At 40.0% G+C, this 19,996-nt stretch overlaps 3 protein-coding genes across 3 annotated transcripts in view; 1 reads left to right on the top strand and 2 right to left on the bottom strand.

Moving 5' to 3' along the window:
- pbk (PDZ binding kinase) overlaps positions 1-19,595 on the bottom strand; it is a 147,819-nt gene extending 128,224 nt beyond the window's left edge. Inside the window, exons 1-7 of the mRNA XM_072361809.1 lie at positions 19,504-19,595; positions 18,729-18,899; positions 18,006-18,145; positions 15,999-16,168; positions 15,684-15,813; positions 14,342-14,527; positions 13,871-14,228 (exon numbers count right to left, since the gene is read on the bottom strand). Of these exons, the coding sequence (XP_072217910.1) occupies positions 13,996-14,228; positions 14,342-14,527; positions 15,684-15,813; positions 15,999-16,168; positions 18,006-18,145; positions 18,729-18,898 (1,029 nt within the window). The 5' untranslated portion in view covers position 18,899; positions 19,504-19,595 and the 3' untranslated portion in view covers positions 13,871-13,995. The remainder of the gene's footprint in view (positions 1-13,870; positions 14,229-14,341; positions 14,528-15,683; positions 15,814-15,998; positions 16,169-18,005; positions 18,146-18,728; positions 18,900-19,503) is intronic.
- On the bottom strand, positions 542-3,667 carry ccdc25 (coiled-coil domain containing 25). The gene is made up of 9 exons (XM_072362579.1): positions 3,468-3,667; positions 3,281-3,328; positions 3,117-3,156; positions 2,320-2,371; positions 2,048-2,123; positions 1,859-1,962; positions 1,511-1,713; positions 1,229-1,274; positions 542-1,050 (listed from the first exon to the last, which is right to left on the bottom strand). Exons 1-9 carry the CDS (start codon positions 3,490-3,492, stop codon positions 1,021-1,023), a joined length of 624 nt encoding a protein of 207 aa, XP_072218680.1. The 5' UTR covers positions 3,493-3,667; the 3' UTR covers positions 542-1,020.
- On the top strand, positions 6,201-13,390 carry esco2 (establishment of sister chromatid cohesion N-acetyltransferase 2). The gene is made up of 14 exons (XM_072362667.1): positions 6,201-6,258; positions 6,433-6,545; positions 6,673-6,991; positions 7,082-7,391; positions 8,605-8,714; positions 9,086-9,197; positions 9,938-10,013; positions 10,100-10,139; positions 10,400-10,544; positions 11,188-11,319; positions 11,559-11,648; positions 11,761-11,904; positions 11,996-12,180; positions 12,998-13,390. Exons 1-14 carry the CDS (start codon positions 6,209-6,211, stop codon positions 13,128-13,130), a joined length of 1,959 nt encoding a protein of 652 aa, XP_072218768.1. The 5' UTR covers positions 6,201-6,208; the 3' UTR covers positions 13,131-13,390.
- Positions 19,596-19,996: the final 401 nt, after the last annotated feature.

The following is a 19,996-nucleotide window of genomic DNA, read 5'->3' as shown; positions in this document are numbered from 1 at the left end:
GATCGTAACCTGTGAGGTTAGCGCCATCTTGTGAGAGATGCCCTTCTTTTACCTCCCTAAGATCATTATTGCCTGGTCAGATACTGTAATTTATCTGTGGATAAAGGCGGTCAAATTTAGTAGAGAGGAGATGGTGAAAGAAGATGTTGTGTGTGAATGACTCTATATCCTTTGTAGAATAATTCAGTCCAGATTTGACCAATCTGGCTACTGTGGTTTTCATACAAAATCCAGTCTAGGGTGATCCATTACCCATAAAAGCAGTGAAATGGCCCTTTATGCATTCCCTTTAAAATGCATTTGACTTCAACTTTAGAACAAAAGAAAAAATAAGCTATTGAAGAAATACATCAAGTATCAGACTTAATTTCCATGTAATGGATATATAGTTGCATTTAAGTTGATTTTTAGAACTGGATAATTAGGAAACTTATCGGAGTAAACCCTAGCAACAAAACCATTGCCATCGTAATATCTCTGCACTAAATAATAATTTTGATTGTTTTTAATGCGTGAGCAGAACTTTTGACAATACAAACACTACATGTTAACAGCTTTTGATTTTAATTCATACACTGAATTGTATTCAACAAAATCTGACATGCAGACAAATGAGCAGATTGACAAATAGAGTAGGAGGGTTTGCAGCTTCAACAAAATGCTGTTTGAATGAAGAATTCAAATACACCCATACAGACACCACTTTTGTTTGTTTTTTTTAATCAACAGAAACCCCCATCAAACAGGAGTATCTGAGAGTCACTGTCTGCTAATGACTCCTTGACAGTGTCCTCCTGTGATGAGGAGGTAGAAAAGCTTGGTTTGAACGTAGTTTCTGGACCACAGGTCGCTGCCCCGTCCCTTGCTTGTCCACTTTCTGCTCCGAGTGTCCAAAAGCAAAAGGTATCCGCTTGTTCTTGTTTAATTTCAATGTCTGTGCAATAATCACAGCAAGCAAAAGCAGCAGGGGAGCGTCCCGACAGCAGATCGTCCTTCTGCTCACTGTTTCATTTTCCCTCCTCACATGAAGTCATCTGAATCGTAGCCGTCCTGCAACACAAGACAAGTTAAGGAATGTTTAATTTCAGCAAAGTAAACATGATTTCAGCTGCTTTTCCACCTCCAACAAATGCGTAATGATATGAACAAGGGGACTATATTTTGACTAAGTTCTAACAGTTACTGATGGGAGTAACTATGATTTCTCTTTGTCAGTTCATGTCCTTACCTCATTCGTTTTCATTTTTTCACTCGTCATGAGTGTAGAATAGTTCCTAGGGAGTACAAAGATGTAGATTAAAAACAAAGGATGTACTTAAATGATACTGTTGAGCCACATGTGATATGTTTCCCCCTCTCACACAGCAGGTGGAGGGGACAAAGACATGAAGAGGATGGATGAGAGTCGTTCCAGTTTTGGTTCCATCAGCTGGTTTAAAGTGATAATCAGTGAAGTCAGTAAATGCAACCTGGACATTTTACTGATAAATTTCCTGTATCTCCAGCCCACCTGAGTTCCTCCAGCTCCTTCTTCTTCTTCTGCTCCTCTTTCTCTCTCCTCTTGTGCTCCTGGAGTTGAGCTTTCTTCTCATTCCTCTCCTCTTGATCCCTTGATTCCTTCTCTGCCGCCAAGTCCGGGAAACGCTCCACTTTCGTTTTCTCCAGACGGTTTACGATCTCATTGATTTTCTTCTCCACTGCCACGATCTTCACCTGCAAATACCAGCAAACGTTTTGTGATGAAGGCAGCTGGGAGACGATTAGCTGCAGGATACAATAAAAATAATTCTGCCTCTGTGCTTCCAGCATACATGACACCTTTAACTTTGTTATCTCTCTCCTTTAGTGGCCTGCTAACCTCTTTCTGTCGATGGAAGCCGATCTGTCCAACGTCCATGTCTCCGGTTTTCTTCAGGTTTGCCCACGGTGTGTAAACCACATTGATGTTGTTCATCTTACAGCCTGACGATACACAACACAAGCAGCCTCAGTGTGCTCAACAGACCACATGCAGAAAAACTCCCTCAACGTTTTACTTTCTTCTTACCCTGGATGCTGTTGTTTTTCACCAGCTGTGCGCAGTCTATCAGCACCTCTGGAGGAATATCATTTATGGTTTTACCCTAGAAACGAGCCACACAGAACAGATATTATTAGGTTAGGTGCCACAAAATCATCATGATAGTGAACCCCCACCCCATTGTACCATGGCTGTGGTTACTTGCTTGTTGCTTTACTTGTTAATAGCTTATTATTCACTACAAAATTGTATCTAGTCCAAACAACAGTCAACAGTTTGAAACATAAATAGTTACTTACCTTTGGCATTCTCAGGTAAACGTGAGCTGAGGAGAGTTTGTCCACGTGAAACCTGCATATGAAAGAGATTTGTACAGAAGTCATAAATCTGTATTTAAATGAAAGAAAGAAAAAAAAGCCTCCAAAAAAGTCCAATTCCAGGATTAGAAAGAGAAAACTAACAACAGCTGAGACTCGTGCTTCAAAAGAACATAATCAAACAAAATAAAAGTTTAAATAAACACAGAATAAAAGTAGCATTTAAATAGGGGAATTTATTCATAAAATAAATGCAAAACTCCTAAATTCTATATCTATATTCCAACTATGACGTATTAATTTGAATATAAGTAATTTCCATCCTGTTTTTCATCATTTTATTTGTTTATTCCTGTATTCAGTGATACCAAAACTCCTTTATAAATAACTGAAGAATTTACACTATTTGCAGACTTTTCCTCTTCCTTTCTTTTTGTTCCTACATGCACTACATATATGTATTTATACTTTGTGTTTGTTAATAAGATCCTGTAGTCCGTTATGGCAAAATGTACTTTAAATAAACTTAGAATACCAGAGTGGCATACAAAAATGTATAAATTCGAACTTACACAGTGTGGTTGTAATCTTCACATAAAGGCGTGTGTGTTTTGCCCACTTTATGCCTGCTGTATACCCTCTGTCATACACTTAACAGACATTAAACTCTGTCATTTGAATGACTTTTGCTTACAAACTGGGTTTCTAACCACCTTACAGCTGTTCTGGGAGATGTAACTTCACATAGATGTAAGCTTTAAAATAAAGACGAGTCTCACCAGAGGTCTTCAGGCCAGCCGTACTTGATTAGATCCTCATCTGGAGACAAAAACAGCCTCACCTTAAATATGATTTGGTACCATTTGTGGTTCATCAATAACAAAACAGCAACACCTCAACCAGGCAGAACTAGCGTACGAAGATCAAACGAGGACAATCTTACTTTCATATTTGTCTTTTCCCATGTAGATTGTAAATGGAGGGTCCACCACTGCAGAGGAAGCAAGAAACAGGTAGTTAGGGAGTGAAACGACAACATAAACGGGTGATGAACACGTTTAAACCATAATAATCACATGAAACAGGCTACAAGCTAACGCCGCTGCTAGCCAAACGGCTGCCGCACTCACCGGCACTTGTAAAGTAAAACACCATTTTACAGGGATTAAAACTCGCCCAAAACAAATGAAAAGTGGGTCTATAGCCTGTGAACAAACACGCTAGTTATAATTAGGAAGAAAAACCATAAGCTGAACGCCAACTGAGCGTTACTGTTGTCACTTTGTGCATGTACAAGTTGACCCAGGAAGTTGTTAGCTGCTTGAGTGAAGCTGCAGCAGTTAGCACGTATACCGGAAGTAGAAACATATACCTACAAAGTAAAAGCTTCTGCCTGTTAATGCCTGTCTGATAATATTTTGTATTTATATCGCAGGCCAAGTGTACCACATTTCGTATCCCCCCCTTTCTTTTTTTTTTCTTGCCTTATTTCAGTGATTTGGAAGACCGTTTACCCTAGAAAAAGTTAATCATCTGCTATAAGAAATATGTTTCAGATAAATTTAAATGTAATCATTTGAATGCTAATTATAGATACATAACTGCCTGTATCTAGAGAAAATTTGGAAGTGTTGCATAGTTGAAAAACAAAATAACAGTAGGTAATATGAATGTGAACAGGAAAAGAAACATTTTTCAACATACAGCATTTCGGGACAAAGATTATGTGGAAAGCCAAAGGAGTCATAGTTAGCATACTTCCAATATGCCATCTTGTGTCTGTTAAATGCCTTTAAAGGGCCATCACACATTAAATAAGCACCACACGGTGTTCATTTATTATTTGCCTTTTCAAGCTTGGACTCACGCATCTTTATTATGCATCGTGTCACGTGTGAGCGTATAGAGGAGGAACACATGTAGATTTAAGAAGTCAGTTGTTTTACGCTGATAAGGTACAATCCATGTGTGAAAAAGAGTAATGTTGCGCTGTACATGTTAGGTAGTTTTAACTTCAGGGATAAACCAACATTAACAGAGGGGTGAGCCTCACCGTTTGCACCTCGGTCCTTATCATCTAAACATGTTGTTTATGCAGGTAAACATCTTGCAGGTGACAATGACATGAATGAGCAACAACATGGGTGGCTGGATAACTCACATGTGACTTTAACGACTCTCAAAGTGTGGATGCAGCTTTGTGGTCTAAAATTCCGCCAACAAGAACTGGAGATAAGAATACACTGTTAGTCTTACATTATGAAATAATCGCAATCATATGGATACATGAATAATAATCAATTAAATTAAATCTGAAGCCTGAGTGGATACACAAAATTTTGTCCTTGATATTTGATTAAAGGAAAGTTGATGAGAAATATCTAAGAATTTGTGTTGGGTTCTCTATTTTTATTCTTTAAGTTAGAGAAAATTAGAGTCTTTATCTACTATTACTCATTTTTAGCGCCTCAGACCACAATAATTGTTGTCAATATAAATTCATCTTACAGCGTCAGAGACTTTATTATAAATAAAATAATATTTTTGCACACTGCTGAACGTGCATATTCGAATAACGTTGTCTAAAATAAAAGAGAAAAAACAGGTTTTATGTTCAACGGAAGAAGCAGAGAGCGCTACAAGCTTTTATTATGGCAACTGATCGAGGATGTGCAACACTTCCGCTTCCGCTCTGGTTGTGCAATTAATTTGAGGCTAGCGCGCGCTGTTCAAAACACAGAGGACAAACGCGCGCGGAGGGAGCAGTGTAACTTCCAACAACTGGAACATTTTATCGTTTTATGTCGCTTGACAGAACTCTTTTCGGCAAGTTGAGTCAAATGTCCACCGTTGTGGTGTTTTAGTTATTTAAAAATGTGGTTGTCTTTCATCTAAATCACATATTTATTTATAAAAACGCTGAAATTACTCAGTTTTTACACGTCAGTCAGAACCTGCTTATGTTTGACGCTCGATTCACCGACTTTTTGTTGAAATACGTAAACAGTCATTTTTAAAGATTGTATGACTGCTTATCGATACTGACACGCTAGTTCGTTTGTGTTGAAGACCGGAGGCACCTTTGCATAAGCTAATCATCCCGCCAATTACCTCCATTCTTTTGCTCTTCTGTTTGCGCTTTGTTGTTTACCGCCAAACTTGCATATTTATGCACATGTAAAATTATACATTTGGTATCTAGAGCCTTCATCAATATTCTAGTTGACCACTAAGTACATGCACGTAAAGGTCTGTGGGCTTTACTGGCTTCTGAACGTTACACGCATTCATCGTTCTAGGCAGACACACAAACCTTCAGCAAAAAATCCGCCAATTTAGCTTTAAACACCTAAAAAACGACTTCATATTACATTTCTGTTCTTTGACCTTTCCGACTTTACATGGGAGGTTTGCGCTACTTCTATCGGCTGCTTTTAGATCCCGATTTCATTAATGTTACCAAAGAAATAAATATTTTTATTGATATTGTCCAGGACTTAATATCTGTAAGATAAGATCCTGCACCTTTTGTGTGTGTGTGTTTTTGTTTTTTAATTTTTTTTTAGCCATATATCCTAAAAACAACTTTTTTTAATATATATATATATATATATATATATATACACACAAGCATTTGTTATTGTTCTTATTTAAAGCTGCCAGATAACACATTAACCCTGCTCTATATTTATTACTCCAGCTTGGTGTATTCTTATATTCCTGTACATTTAGTTTAGCAGTAAGTCATGATTTAAATTCTTCTCTCTGTTTTGAGTTTTGATTAGTTTGGAGTTTAAATGCTTTTAAGTTTCATGTTTTTTCAACCCGGGGGACCTTATCATGTCTCACTGTGTGCAGGTGAACTTTGAAAATGATACCCACCACCAGGAAGCGAAAGCTCCCCTCTCTGGACTCTGACAGGTAAGCTGTAAAGGCAGCGGGATTAAACAGTCGTGTGTAGCATTCTTGCTTTTCAAACTCCAGTTTCACCACGATTCAAACCGTTTCCATCTGTGGATGGCCGAGAAAGGTTTTGTTGAATCTGTGACTTTGTGGTCGTTTCTGATGTGATCTTTTTTTTTCCTCATGCAAAAGTCACCTGGGCAAAAAGGTGTTGAGCGAAGAGTTGTCGCCGGTTAAGAGGAGATCTCCAAGGAAAAAGCCAGTTGCACATCAATCACCAGAGAGATCCCCACAAAGACTAGCAGGTAGGACAGACTGGTGAAGATGTTACTCTTTGAGCTGGAAGTACTGATTCATCTCTTTTTACTGAAGCAGTTACTGCAAATCACTCTGAAGTTATGTACATTTCGTTTTCCTTGCTTCTTTTTCAAGGCTCACCAGCCAGGTCACCTCGTAAATCCCCACGGAAGCCCTCTGTGGTTACGAGCTCCTTCTATGGCAAGCAGAAGGTCATCTATCTCACTCCACTTGAGAGAAAGGCAATAAAGGAGTCCCTGCCTTCTCCTCCCGCTGCCCTGCCCTCCCCTCCTTCTTTGGCCAAAAAGCCGAAAAAGAAAACGAAGAAGGGGAGTGTTAAAGAAGGCAGCAAACACAGAAAGAAGTCTTCGGGGTCTGGCAAAGGAGAAAAAATGGGCATCAAAAGCTACACGAAATCTACAAAGAAGACAGAGCCATCCAAGCTCGACAGCAGGTTTGTTTTCACCGTTTCATCAGTGTGCTTTTTAAGTTAAACTTCTTGTATCTCATGATTTCAAATTCTTGGCATGCTTTAATTTTGCAGTGTTGCTGCTAAAATAACACCCACCACCGCCGCTGCACCTGTCAGCAGCAAACTGGTAGAGCCCAGGAAGGCTATCACCCTCACTTTCAGCACCCTGAGGCCCAAGCCAAAGATCTTTGTTGGAGCCGCTTTCTTCGGTACGGGAAAGAAACCGACATCCATGTACAAAAAAGCTGTTCCGAAGCCTCCAGCCAGGCCAGGTTCTGTCCCAGCGAAGAGCAAAGCTTCGCTCCCTCAGAAGAAGAGCGACAAACCAAAGCAGCAGCAGGCGGCGCAAGAGAGGACCCCACAGCAGGCAAAACCGCAACAGGTGTGTGTGTTTTAGAGGTCGGACAGTAAAGTGTAACCTGAATATTTTATACCATTTCACATGTAAAGATGCTTTGTGTTGCTGCTATGTGTCAGGAAACCTAACATCACATTTTTAAAATATGAAATAGAACCATAATATTATATCATCAGGGCGTAGTTTATACTTGAATGTTGCCATTAGAGCTGGAAGTTACACTTGTGCAGGTCACAGCACGCACACTAAAGAACAAACAGCAACAAGCTTTTCAAACTGAATGGGTCACAGTGACATTATGTCAGTGAGCGCAGAGCTCAGCATCCTGGGTTTTATGACATTAATCTGCAGCTCAAGTTTTTTTCAAATGGCTTCATCAGATATAAGATGGTTATTATTGTAATTCTTACATCTGAAAGCGTTTCACCGCTCTTCTTCTCTGCGGTGTAGTTTCTGAATGTGGTGAATTGGAATTATAGACAATGAATCTAAACCAAATATTACCAATATTGTAGGTTTTCATTATGTTAGGTTAATGCGGCTGTCAGGAATGACCTTTTGTGTTCTGTGTTACATCGTAGCTGAAGAAGCTTCTTACTGATCACACTGTGTAATGCAGACGATGGGCAGAGCTGTTCTTTTATGCACATTAACTTTTGCTGCATTCTTTGAACAACGTGCTGCAGAGCGGCCTGTTATCATGTTTCTTTACGAGTAGAAAAAGCAATAAGAAAGCTTTATTCATATTAGCAAATATTCAACACAGAAGAGCTTTAACTTTCAATGCACTTTAAGAACACCAACTGTGCGCAGTGTTGCCTCGTAGCCAAAGCTTTTAAAGTCTGACTCACTTCTACACACTTTAAAAAGCAAAAGTTTACTAAAAGCTTAGTTTGATGTTCCCTTTACTCGTTCCTCAGTTTGTGCGTTCTCGTCTCGTCTTACCTGAGATGTAAAAAAATGTAATTTTCTATCTCTGGAGCTTCCATTTTAAACTGAAAACGATCAAATATGAGTTGTGGTACAACTATTTGTTCATTTTAATCAAACCTTTGGTCACACACCCTTTATTTAACACGGCTGCTAAAACGCCCACGTAGACTTGTTCATGGCTCCTTTTTCTGAGGTCATCTGTTAAATCTCCTCTATAGGAGTTGCAGATTAATCATCAGTGAGCCTGAGAGTCATTGCTTATATTTCAAGTTAATGCTGATGTTTTGTCTGGGCTTCTGTACAGCAAGTCGAGAAGGAGGAGATCCAACCGAGCTCCAAGCGAGGAGCCGAGTTTGATCCCACAGACTGGGACGACTTCACTGATGAAGACCCACAAACTCCACAACCATTGAGGTACTTTACGGATTTATTTGCTTTCTTTTCTTTTCTTTTTTTTTTTACTGTACCGTATTTTCTGCATTTTGTTCGGTGTGATCCAGGGTCAGGCAGATCCCAGCCATTCACTCTGAATGTATCGAGCTTGTACTTAGCGATTGAATCGTGTCATCATTAATGCTTTTGCCCATGTCCCACTGAGAGTCTGTTCTTCAGTCTGAGATGGGTGATGCAGACCAATGTGCAGTTTATAAGTGTAAAAACCACCAACGATGTTTTCCTTGACTGAAATTAAATCATTTGAAGACTTCGATGCACTCTTGTGTCTCATAACTTGTTAAATGCCTTAAACGCATGTAAATTTAATAAGCTTCATCTCCCTCCTTCAGCTCCCCCAACGTGTTGATGGAAACATATGGACTCACCCGGGAGCTTAAGATTGTGTTATCCAAGACCCCGACACAAAGTCCAGCCTCGACGGCTTCGTCCTTAAACACAGAGGTGAGCACATCGCACCCATACGATAGAAATGTTGGCTTTAGGTCGAATAGTTGAAATGTTGTCTTAGGAAAAGTCGCTAAGCTGTGAGGTGTAAAGAAACTACAAACGTGGCTTCAGAGACTTCATCCAGCGCATTCTATCACATCGTTACATGATCATATTATCAGATTATAGAAAAGACGACTTTATCATCAAGGTTTGTGATTAATAAAGAAAAGAAAAGTTCAATTTATTCCCACAGGTTGCTCACACACACGTCATAATTATTCACACTGGATGGAAATAATTGAGTGTTTCTATGAAAGTTGCAACCATGTGACAAAATCAATTCAATCGGCACATTTAAGACACTGTTCCACATCTTTGAAGCCCCCCCACCCCTTATTAACCAACCTCCACCGGGGAGCAGCAGCTCTTCAGAGGATCTAAGAGGTATCGGAGTCTTTGAGTAAGAGCAGAGGAGTGTAAAGCTTGTCCAGTGTTTCCTGTGCTACTACAAGAGTTAAAGGAAGCCCATAAGCTCCGTTCTTCAGCAAACGGCTCTTATCGGGGTCGTTTAGCTAATTTAGAAACCTTCTCAAGCAGAAAAGACCAGAAAGTTTGACCAGATCCTTTGAGTTTTGGAGTTTGTTGGCAGCATTTTGTGTGTGTGTTCCCCTCTTTAACAGTTTTTATTGTCAAATAGAAGCAAATATTTAAAAATTGTATATTTGTAGTTATTTTTTATCCTGTTTTTCCAGGATGAGTCTCAGACAGAAGGTGGCTCTGAACCCAGTGAAATAAACGCCACCAGAACGACCTCCAGCCCTCCCAAAGGTGTGTTTATATTCACACAACATGAACAAATCCTCCAGATCATCCTCTTTGCTTTATTTAAATGTATTCAAATATTTTTCTTCCAGAGTCTGCTGCAGCTGTTTATCCCATATTTGGTTCGAAAAGGTGAGGATTTTATCGTCTGTTACCTCAGAGCATATCCAACATAACCTTGGATAAATATTTTAGATTCAAAAGATTGAGGGAAATGGCTTTTTAACTGTTTCTGTTAAAGCCAAAAAACAGGAAGTTTAAAGAGATTAGCAGCTGTTAATGTAAAGTATAAAATAACCTTACTGAATGCCTTTTTGGGGGGGGGGTTCTGTTTCTGATGTTTTTTTAACAACTCAAACGCTACACAAGTTGTGATATGTTTTCTCCTGCAGGTTAAAGAGCGCAGTCCTGCGGCCGCCGGCTTCCTGCAGCACCCCCTCTGGCTCGCTGGCGTCCCTGCAGGCTCCTCCTGCAGCGGCGAAGGAGCGAAGCGTTCGCAGGAAGAAGGAGAAGCAGGACAATGACCAGCTCATTATTGTAAGTTAATTTTTCTGGTTGTCGGACCAGAATTCACCTTAAACAGACGTCACAGATCATTTAGTCCAAAGCACACAGTTTTAGAAATAAAAGCACTTGGTCATTTGGACTACTTATTATACATTAACATATGCTGTAAAACTGTTTTATTCGCAACATCAGTCCAGGCTAAAGTCGAAGATCAATCATGTGCTGAATGCATTCAGATCCGGATCTTCACTAACTGCGTCTCATTGGTTAACGCCGTCCTTTACATATCAGGAACGTTGCACTGCTGATACTCTGCAAAATGAGTGAGAAATTATCTTTTGTTGTATTCATTAACCTTTAAAGTAGAATATATTGTTACATCAGACAGATTTGTCTGCCAGATTTTGCTAAAAATGTAGAAACTTGTAGTTTCCTTCTGTATAAAGTAGTTAGCGTGATGTTTAGCTTGCCTTTAATATACAGAAGGATAACTTTATCCCTCGGTTTCAAGCTTGAAATTGTATTTATTTCACAAGGAAAACATTTCTGAAGGAGCCAAAAGGCAGTTTCTGTCATTCTTAAACACACACCTGCTCTTATTGTCTGATTTTAAAAGCCAGACTTTGTTAAAAGATGAATACATGACGTCTGTTCCTTATCATATATTTGTTAGGATGCCGGTCAGAAGCAGTTTGGAGCAACAAACTGCAGCTCATGTGGGATGGTTTACAGCGCAGACAACCCAGAGGACAATTTCCAGCACACCCAGTTCCACCAGCGATTCCTCAACTCCATCAAATTTGTTGTGAGTCTTCCCTTCTTCCTTCAGTCCCTCTTAAATCTAAACAGATACACGTAGAAGTGTTTAAAACTGAATGTAAAAATCACGTTTGAAACTGGTTCCAAACCTGATCGGAGCAGTATCAACCTTCATGATTTCCAGTCTTTAACAAGCGAAATATCGGCTTTAATTCACCCCCACTGTGTGATGGTTGCTCTTAAAGCTGTTGGCAGGAGTTTGTTTCATGCAGCGTTGTGTTTCAGGGCTGGAAAAAGGAGCGAGTGGTGGCTGAGTTCTGGGAGGGAAAAATTCTCCTGGTCTTGCCGGATGATCCCAAGTATGCTGTGAAAAAGGTGCAGACCTGCACACCTTTAGGTCACTTTAGGTCATTTCTTACAGTTTGACAAAAGAGACGGATTCTGAAGTGTAGAAGTTTCGTCTTTAATGCCGTTTGTTTGGTTTCAGGCTGAGGAAGTGCGGCGCGTGGCGGACAACGAGTTGGGTTTCCAGCAGGTGACTCTGAGCAGACCAACGCAGGCTAAAACCTACCTGTTCATCAACACGGAGCGGCTGGTGGTGGGATGTCTCGTTGCTGAGCCCATACGACAGGTGGCGTGTTCTCTTAATGCTCTGATCATCAGGAAAGTTCATAAATGTTTTATAAAAGGAACTTTTTGACCAAACGTGTGAACCCCGACAGGCTTACAGAGTCCTCGAGCAGCCGGCTCAACGGAAGGACATGACGAAAGATGACTTCATGGAGCGCCACCGAGCCTGGTGCTGCTCGACCGTCCCAGAACCAGCTCTGTGCGGGATCAGCCGGATCTGGGTCTTCAGCCTGGCCAGGCGACAGGGCATCGCCACGCTCATGCTGGACACGGTCAGGTAAGGCGGAACAGCCCCACGGTTTCAATAATTAACAATTAATAAGGTTGAGATGTTCAGAACTTAACGGCTCATCTCCTCTGTTGTATTTCTGAAGTTGGTTATTTTGCTGCTTTGGTTCTGATTTCCACGACTACGCAGTGAGCTCATAAAACGTTTAACTTGGCTAAACACGTGCCTTCAAAAGTAGGTTCAAGAAGTCAAAAATCAGGTTTTCCAGCTTGATTTGGAACAAAAATTGAATCACTCGAAGTAACATTAAACAGAAATGAAAACTCGTACAAATTATTAATATTTATCATTTTTAAAATTAAAATTCACCTGAATAGATTCAATTAGTTTCTGCCTTTAATATTTTAACGAGTGCTGCTAGAGTTCACCCCACAGATAGTTTTTACTGTAGTAGTGCAGCAGAACTGAAGACCTGACAGTTAAGACCAGACAGCTGAATAATTGATAAAATGGTCGTCAGGTGGTTTATTAAAATGGTTTAATACTGTAAGGCGACTCTGACCTGCTCATCACAAACCTTTCAGATGGTTTAAATCATATTTATTATGATCTTTGGCTGAATTCAAGCGGCTCAACTACTTGGTGAACTGTCCCTGATTGAAGTTTTTCTTCTCAGTCTGAAAACTGTTCACATTTAACCCAGATTTCTAACAAAGGAGGTGAAGGCAGCATCAGTATGACTCAGAGCCATTTATGGGAGCTCCAGCAGGTTCAATAAACTGGAAAATGGTTAAAAAGCAGCTTAACCTCATCCAAACAGACCGATCCAGCCACGTGTTAAACGTTTACCTCGTTGGTTTTCCAGGAGCACGTTCATGTACGGCAGTCACCTGACCAAGGAGGAAATCGCCTTCTCAGATCCGACGCCTGACGGCAAACTGTTCGCCACCAAGTACTGCAGCACGCCGACCTTCCTCGTTTACAACTTCATTGCGTGAAGTTTGGAAGGCATTCGGATGTTGGTTAAAGATGCAGCGTTTCAGGCGGCAGTTGAAAACAACTTCACATGCAAAGATGTTCCAGGCTTTAGCTGTGATGGTTGAACGTTTTTAGATGGTCTGTGATGCATCTCAGTATTTATTCAGTGCTGCTTGTTCCACCGTTGAATGTAAGAGGCTCGTTCTGCAGTGACTGGAAACATTTCACTGGCTGCATCCATTTGTTCAAGTTCATATTTTTTATATTTTTGTCCTCCTTCTTGGTGCCAGTTTAAAGGTTTTTTGGGCACTTTGGAGATAAAGTGGACACCCCCCCCCACCCCTGTTTAGAGGCATTTCTACTTTGTACATAGATTTAATAAACTTATTGCTCATGTTTCATGTTTGCAGCCTGTTTCTTGGTGTTTGAAACAAGAAGTATTTGAATGTTTTGTATTAGTACATCTGTCTTAGAGAGTCCCAAACAGTCTATAAATTAGATTATGTTTGCATGTGAATTACTCTCAGGTCTGCTGTTGAAGTCAAATGATAAAACATCAAACGGATACAGAAAAGGTTGAAAAGCAAGTTAAAAGGTCCTTTATTTCCTTAAATCTAGCAATAAGTCGTGAAATATAAAAGCATTTTACCAGATTTTAATGTGAGCGACAGATACAGAATAACAAAGTAAAAACATTTATATGGTAACCGTGGACAACATAACAGAAGACAAAAAACAGTAACATGAAAATGTAATTAACTGGTTTCTACATCCTGAACATTTCCAGGAGATTGTGTGTAAATTCATTCATTAAGTCCCAGGCAGACCGGACCCTGAACACACCACCATACCTGCACCTCTAATGTGGGAATATATTGGAGTAAATCAGTCAATAACGATCACCTCAGAGGGTGCTCTGTCCAGCGGGGCGTTGCTCTCTAAGGCCTGGACGATCTGAGCCGCCGACGGTCTGTTCTTTGGCTCTTCCTCGGTGCAGAGGTAGAATAGCTCCACCACCCTCCGGTATGAGCTGCCCAGAGACTCTGCGTCCAGCTCCGGCCTCGTCCCCAAACGCTCATAATACGCGTCCTCATCGAAACTCTTCTCCATGGAGTCCTCTGAAACACAAAAAGTATTCAAACAAACTCCGAAATACTTTCGCTTTAAGGTGGAGGCTCCACCTTTGTTTAGTTCTGGAAAAAGATTGTTAGAGCCAATGTGTTTTTCTGACCTTCATCTTCTTCATCATCGTCATCATCCTCCAGCATCTCCAGGTGAGGCATAGCCAGAGTCATCATTTCCCACAGAGTCAGACCGTAGGCGAAGATGTCGGCCTTGTCCGTGATCTCGCCTTCCTCCAGAGCTTCCTTCGGCTTCCACGGCTCCGTGCCGATGTACTCGGCGTTTGGGTCGGACACTGAGGACAGAAACGATCTTTAATGACTAAATAACTACTGACCTTTGTCTGGTTCACCACAATGGCATCATCCTAAAACGGGAGAGAGCCTCGCAGGCTGATGGCACGTGTGCAAGACAAATCTGCTTCTTTCCGGGCAGAAAAACAAAGTAAATCAACTGTCATAATCAGTCATTTTCATCCAAATGCCTCCGCCAGCTCGATGCTTTTATGTAAGATTAATACCAGTTGTGCCCCAATCAGGAGGCTTAAATCATCCAAAGCTGTGCTGGCAAATGATCACACATAGAGCTTGTTTACTGATGTGCTGGCTGCCCCGTTGTTTGCTTTTCCAAGTAACTGGCCTTCTTTCTGTGGCTGCAGTTCTCACCTGCTCAGAGCAGCTGGAAGGGCTCTTACAGCTTCCTAAAAGGCAAATTCAAGCACTTTTTAAGTAGACTTTAAAAGGTTTGAAACTGGTACTTCACACCTGATAAGAGGGTCTGACATGGGTCAGAGGGTTAAATGACACAGCTCAAAGGTCTAAACAGGTTTTAGAGTAACATCTGCTCCCACCCAGGCATCTTTTTAGGTTACGGCCTTGAAGACAAAGCTAATCCTGCACATCACTGCAATCTGTCTTTATTCACATCTTACAGAGCGTCCCAATATTCCTGGAATTTGAGTTTTAGTTTGACAATTGGATGCTGATAAATCAACCTTTGAAATAAAGTACGTGCTGCAGAACTGTACCAGTGCTCCTTATTCTTAGTTCTGCTTGTTCGTACAGTGATGGCGACATCTTCCCTCCTCCTGTAGTTTTCAACACATTAGCTAAACTCCTGATATTACTTAGAGGTTTTCTCTGGCCATTTTGTTGCGGGGTCATGGTCCTTTTTACATTTTTTACATTAATATTAAACTAATGCTCATCAAGTTGTTGAATATTTAAAGTAAATGTCTCGAGAGAAGCAGGAGAAGGTGGGTTAACCCTAACCAAACGGTGGAAAACAGTGAAATTACATTTTTGTTAGTTCAACTGAGCGGTTCTTAATAATAATGCTAAATATCTTCATATTAAAAGCCTGTTAATGCATCATACATAGTTATAACTGTATCAGCACCATTTTCGCATCAAAACTAATTGAATATGTACATAACTAACGATAAAGTTCACCTCTCATGTTCTCATCGAGCCGCAGAGAAACACCAATGTCACAGATCTTCACGGCCTCGAAGTCGCCTTTGATGACCACGTTACATGACTTCATGTCGCCGTGCAGCAGCTTCTTCTCATTGTGAAGATACTGCAAAAACAAATGGACAAAACTCTGACACCGCCGTGCGAGGACACTGATTTGATGACGTTTTTGTCAAACAACCCTTAATCTTTTGCATTAAATGATGTTGAGAGACTTGGGAGCAGAAGGCTGAGATGTTAATAATGAGTGTATTAAGGATGTGAGAAAAATGAAAAGTGAACATGATTTACCTGCAGACCGCGAGCCACATGCAGCGCCACTTTCTCTATGTTGGCGGCAGCGAAAGCTTTCAGGCCGTCCTCCCTCCTCTTCTCTATGAGGTCGTTGAGGGACAGCTCGCCGCCGTATTCCATGGCCAGACACTTGGAGCCGTCTTTGGCTGTTGCAAACGCTCGGAAACCTTGACGTTGACACAAAGATATGGAATTAACTCCGAAAATGTGGCCGAAACGAAAAACAGACACTTGAAATCTGCAAAAAATAATAACAAGACTTAAGCACTTTATAGTTGTGCCTTGTGGGGAAAAATCTCGTTAATGTCCATCAAGTAACCAGCAAGAATTTTAGGACCAAGAACCAGCTGTAAGAAATGTTTGTGATGCTGTTTCACAAGATTAAAAGAGACTATATTTTAACACCATTCGCTACAAGCTGCTTAAAACCAAATTAGTAAATCTTGGGAGGTCTTTCTAAATAGTGATTTCACAGTTTCTGTTTGGATGTGTAAAGAATAAGAAGATACATCATGCCGTGTTGCATGCTGGGACGTTAGTGCCATGTTGTGAAGAATGCTGTCTCATTTCAGTGCATTATTGCCTGGTTAGATTTAGTTTTCTTTGGCTAAAAAAGGTCCCATCTAATGGAGAAGGGAAGAGATGGAGAAACAAAACAGGAGAAAGAAGATGGAAGCTACCAGGAGTAACTGAATCACAATATTGATTGTAATATATTCTAATTAGCAAGCAGGTAATGTGATGAAATCTGATCCCACGCAAAGTCCAACCCCTCCAAGTAAACAAACGCCTCGAAAATACATTCAGAAATAAGTTTAATCATATGAAGTCAGGTGTAGTGAGTGTTACGAGTCACTTTACAGATAATAAATACGTGTTTTAGTGTTGAAACTCGTTAAAAATGTGATTATTTTACTTTCAGTGGACAGATGTGTTTAGTATTTGGTAATGAGGATTAGAAAAGAACATGATTTTAGAGGCAGTTTGAAGTTAGAAACACTATCAACACTGAAATAAATACATTCAAACCACGTGGAGGACGGGTGATGCAGTGAGGGCTAAAAACATGGAAAAAGGAAAAGTAAAACGTCCGCGATGGACACTTAGAAGAGTTAAGGATTGTTGAATGTCATCCAGGCTTCCTGGTCTGAACTGAACTGAACAGGCAGCAGAAGGAGGCCTTTGCACCGTTAGGATGGAAACAAAACAACATTTTTCTTCTTCTTCTGTTAAATGTCCCACAGATCATCAGTAAAGCCCACTTTTGACATGTGAAAGAGATTCACTCTGATTAATGCTTCGGACCATCTGAACTCACTGTGATCAGATTTGTAAACACTGGCAGCTGGATCTTTCATTTGAATGATTTCAATCAGATAGAAGCAGTGTTTGTCCGTGTAACCATAGCTAACGTTGCACAGCTGGATCGCATTATTTTTAGGAGAGGTCAAAAGGTTCATCAGTGCGATCACTTCACTTGTAATGAAGAACAGTCCCGACAAAGACATTTTTTTTGTCACAAGTCGCTTTCTTAAGAGGTTTCCATAGTATTGGATAACATGAACCACTACTTATTAACCTGAAAAATAAGATTTTGAGCAAACATAAAGGCAACAGCGACATTTTAAGTGACTATCTCTTTTATTTCCCTTTGGAAATCAAGTATTCATGGCCTTGAACTTACTCTATGATTTCAGGAGGTTTTGTAGAATTCTGCGTTTAATTTCCTGCTTCTTGTGTGGATGTATCACATTTCACCCAGTTGAATATCAATATAGGTGTAGCTAGAACTAAATCCACTGCAGCTCTCCCAGTTTAAACTTCACCCTTTCTCTAAGGCTTTCTTTCTGGTTCTGAAAATGTTAATTTAGAGCTGGATATAAACTTTAAGAAAACATGCATTTTTTGTGTAAACTCCATGTAATCCTACTGTACTTTTGATAGAAAACTTTACCAGAATCATCACATGCTACATTAGCTTGGAGCACCTGAATCTTGCCTTACCAACGATGTTTGGGTGACTGATTCCCTTCAGGACTTCTGCTTCCTCGTTGAGGCGCTTCTGGTAAACAGACACCTGTTTGGACGCACATTTGCTGTTGATCTTCTTCACAGCCCACGGCGACGCATTTAGCTTTCCCACTCTACGGTTGGATTCATAAAGCAGCTTAATGTAATTTTTTTGGGTTAAAACATACAGAGCCCCCTAGGGGACACGAGGGGGGGAATGATGGGTCAAAAAAAAAAAAAAGACAAACTTTTGCAAGATTATTGGTAAAGTACTGTATTGCTTCTTCAGGTTAAAACTGAAGGTGATATCCGGAAATAGCTTGTGATGTTCAGCTTCCAATCACAGGAAACAAATAAAACGAGTCAAACATCAAAATTAAGTATAGTAGCTAAATCTGTTAAGTAGCCAAATTAAGCTTAATATTCTCTTTACATCCTCATTACTTGATTAATCCACTATTTATATAAGCGCTGATGATACTTTCTAATTTATGGTGCAGACACAGCATACTCAACAACCTTTTATGGGGAAAAAAAAAAGGTTTTCACGTTGTGTTTCAGGGAAATAAAAACGAAATATTTTACGTATTTAAGGTTCTTGTCTGAACAAATCATGAATTAATTTGATAACTGAACATATAGAAGACACGGAGAGTAATAGAGGAGATGTTAGCAGAAGAGTACATTTAAGCTTTTAATTGAAGGCTCAAAACCAACCTATTCATGAGGTAAACGTTGACTCCAGTCCCACAACCGAGCTTCTTCATGAAGGGTGAGGCAGGGATGGTGACGGGGGTACCACCTCCGCTGCTTCCAGAGCTCCTCACCCGGCCACGTTTGGGGGTTTTAAATACGCCTTCATCGGTGCATGTGGCAGTGGAGGCCATTCTGTCAAAGGATAACAAACTCATGATCAGTTTTGACATACCTATGCTCACTTAATCGGTCTATAACTTAATTGTACTCTGTGACTTTAAACATTTAAACATAAAAAAACAAGTTTTATGTATGTGACACATGCCGAATTAAAGTTTGAAATATCTAATGCTCTTCAGAATATGTATAAAGTTGTATTAGCCCATGACAGTGTACAACAGCAATAAAATAAACATTTTTTTATTGGATGTTACCAACAAAAATGGCGTTCGGCAGAAACATAAAAGGCGTTTTATATTTTTGTTTAATGTGGTAATTATGACAAAGTTTAGCTGCTTCAATATTAAAGTAAACACCGATAACGAGCTAAATTAACAGTCAGATAATAATCTTTTGTCAACAGTAGCACATCATTTGGTGAACTACGACGGCGAAGACAGAAGCAACCAAACAACGTTAAAATAACTTCTAAATTAACATCAACCGCTATGTTAGCTCTTACGGTAAAAAGTTTGTGACGTTACTGACGTCAACGAGGCGACAGTCCCAGCAAAAGTGCATTTATGTTGCATTCAGAAATTTAACGTAATCGTTTATTCAATAAAAGTAACGTTACCTCGGTTTGTCTCTGCTATCACAACAAAATATCTGCAGTCAAACCGCGCCTTACATTCAAAATGAATGCCAGTACAAGTACGGGCACCGCAGAGGGACAAATCGAGTGAAAACCGTTTTTTAAATGATATTTTAAACTAAAAAATATGAAATCAAGACTATATGTTAGTTTTCCTGGTCTAAAAATACCTCAAAGAGTGCAAGTTGTGCTGTGAAAATATATCGAGCATATTTCGGCAGAAGTGAAGATTACTGAACAGTTGTAATACAGCTTTTAACCAGCTGAGGTCAGTCATGTGTCATGATACCAGATGCAACAGGTGTGTGTATTTGTTACAAGTCTTAAGTATATACCATGTTGCAGGCTGCAGTTTCATCATTTATCAGTCCACTAGTTACAGATATATTTCAGCCCATCGCTTCCTGTCTATCAATGAAATCCGAATGAAAGATTTAAAGACTAACTATTTTAATGCCTGTAAGCAAGACAATTA

The sequence above is a fragment of the Leuresthes tenuis genome, unplaced genomic scaffold, assembly GCF_036924035.1.
Source record: "Leuresthes tenuis unplaced genomic scaffold, fLeuTen1.0.hap1 SCAF_13, whole genome shotgun sequence".
Lineage (NCBI taxonomy): Eukaryota > Metazoa > Chordata > Actinopteri > Atheriniformes > Atherinopsidae > Leuresthes > Leuresthes tenuis.
Note: the sequence above shows the minus strand (reverse complement) of the source record. Positions and strands in the feature narration are given on the sequence as shown.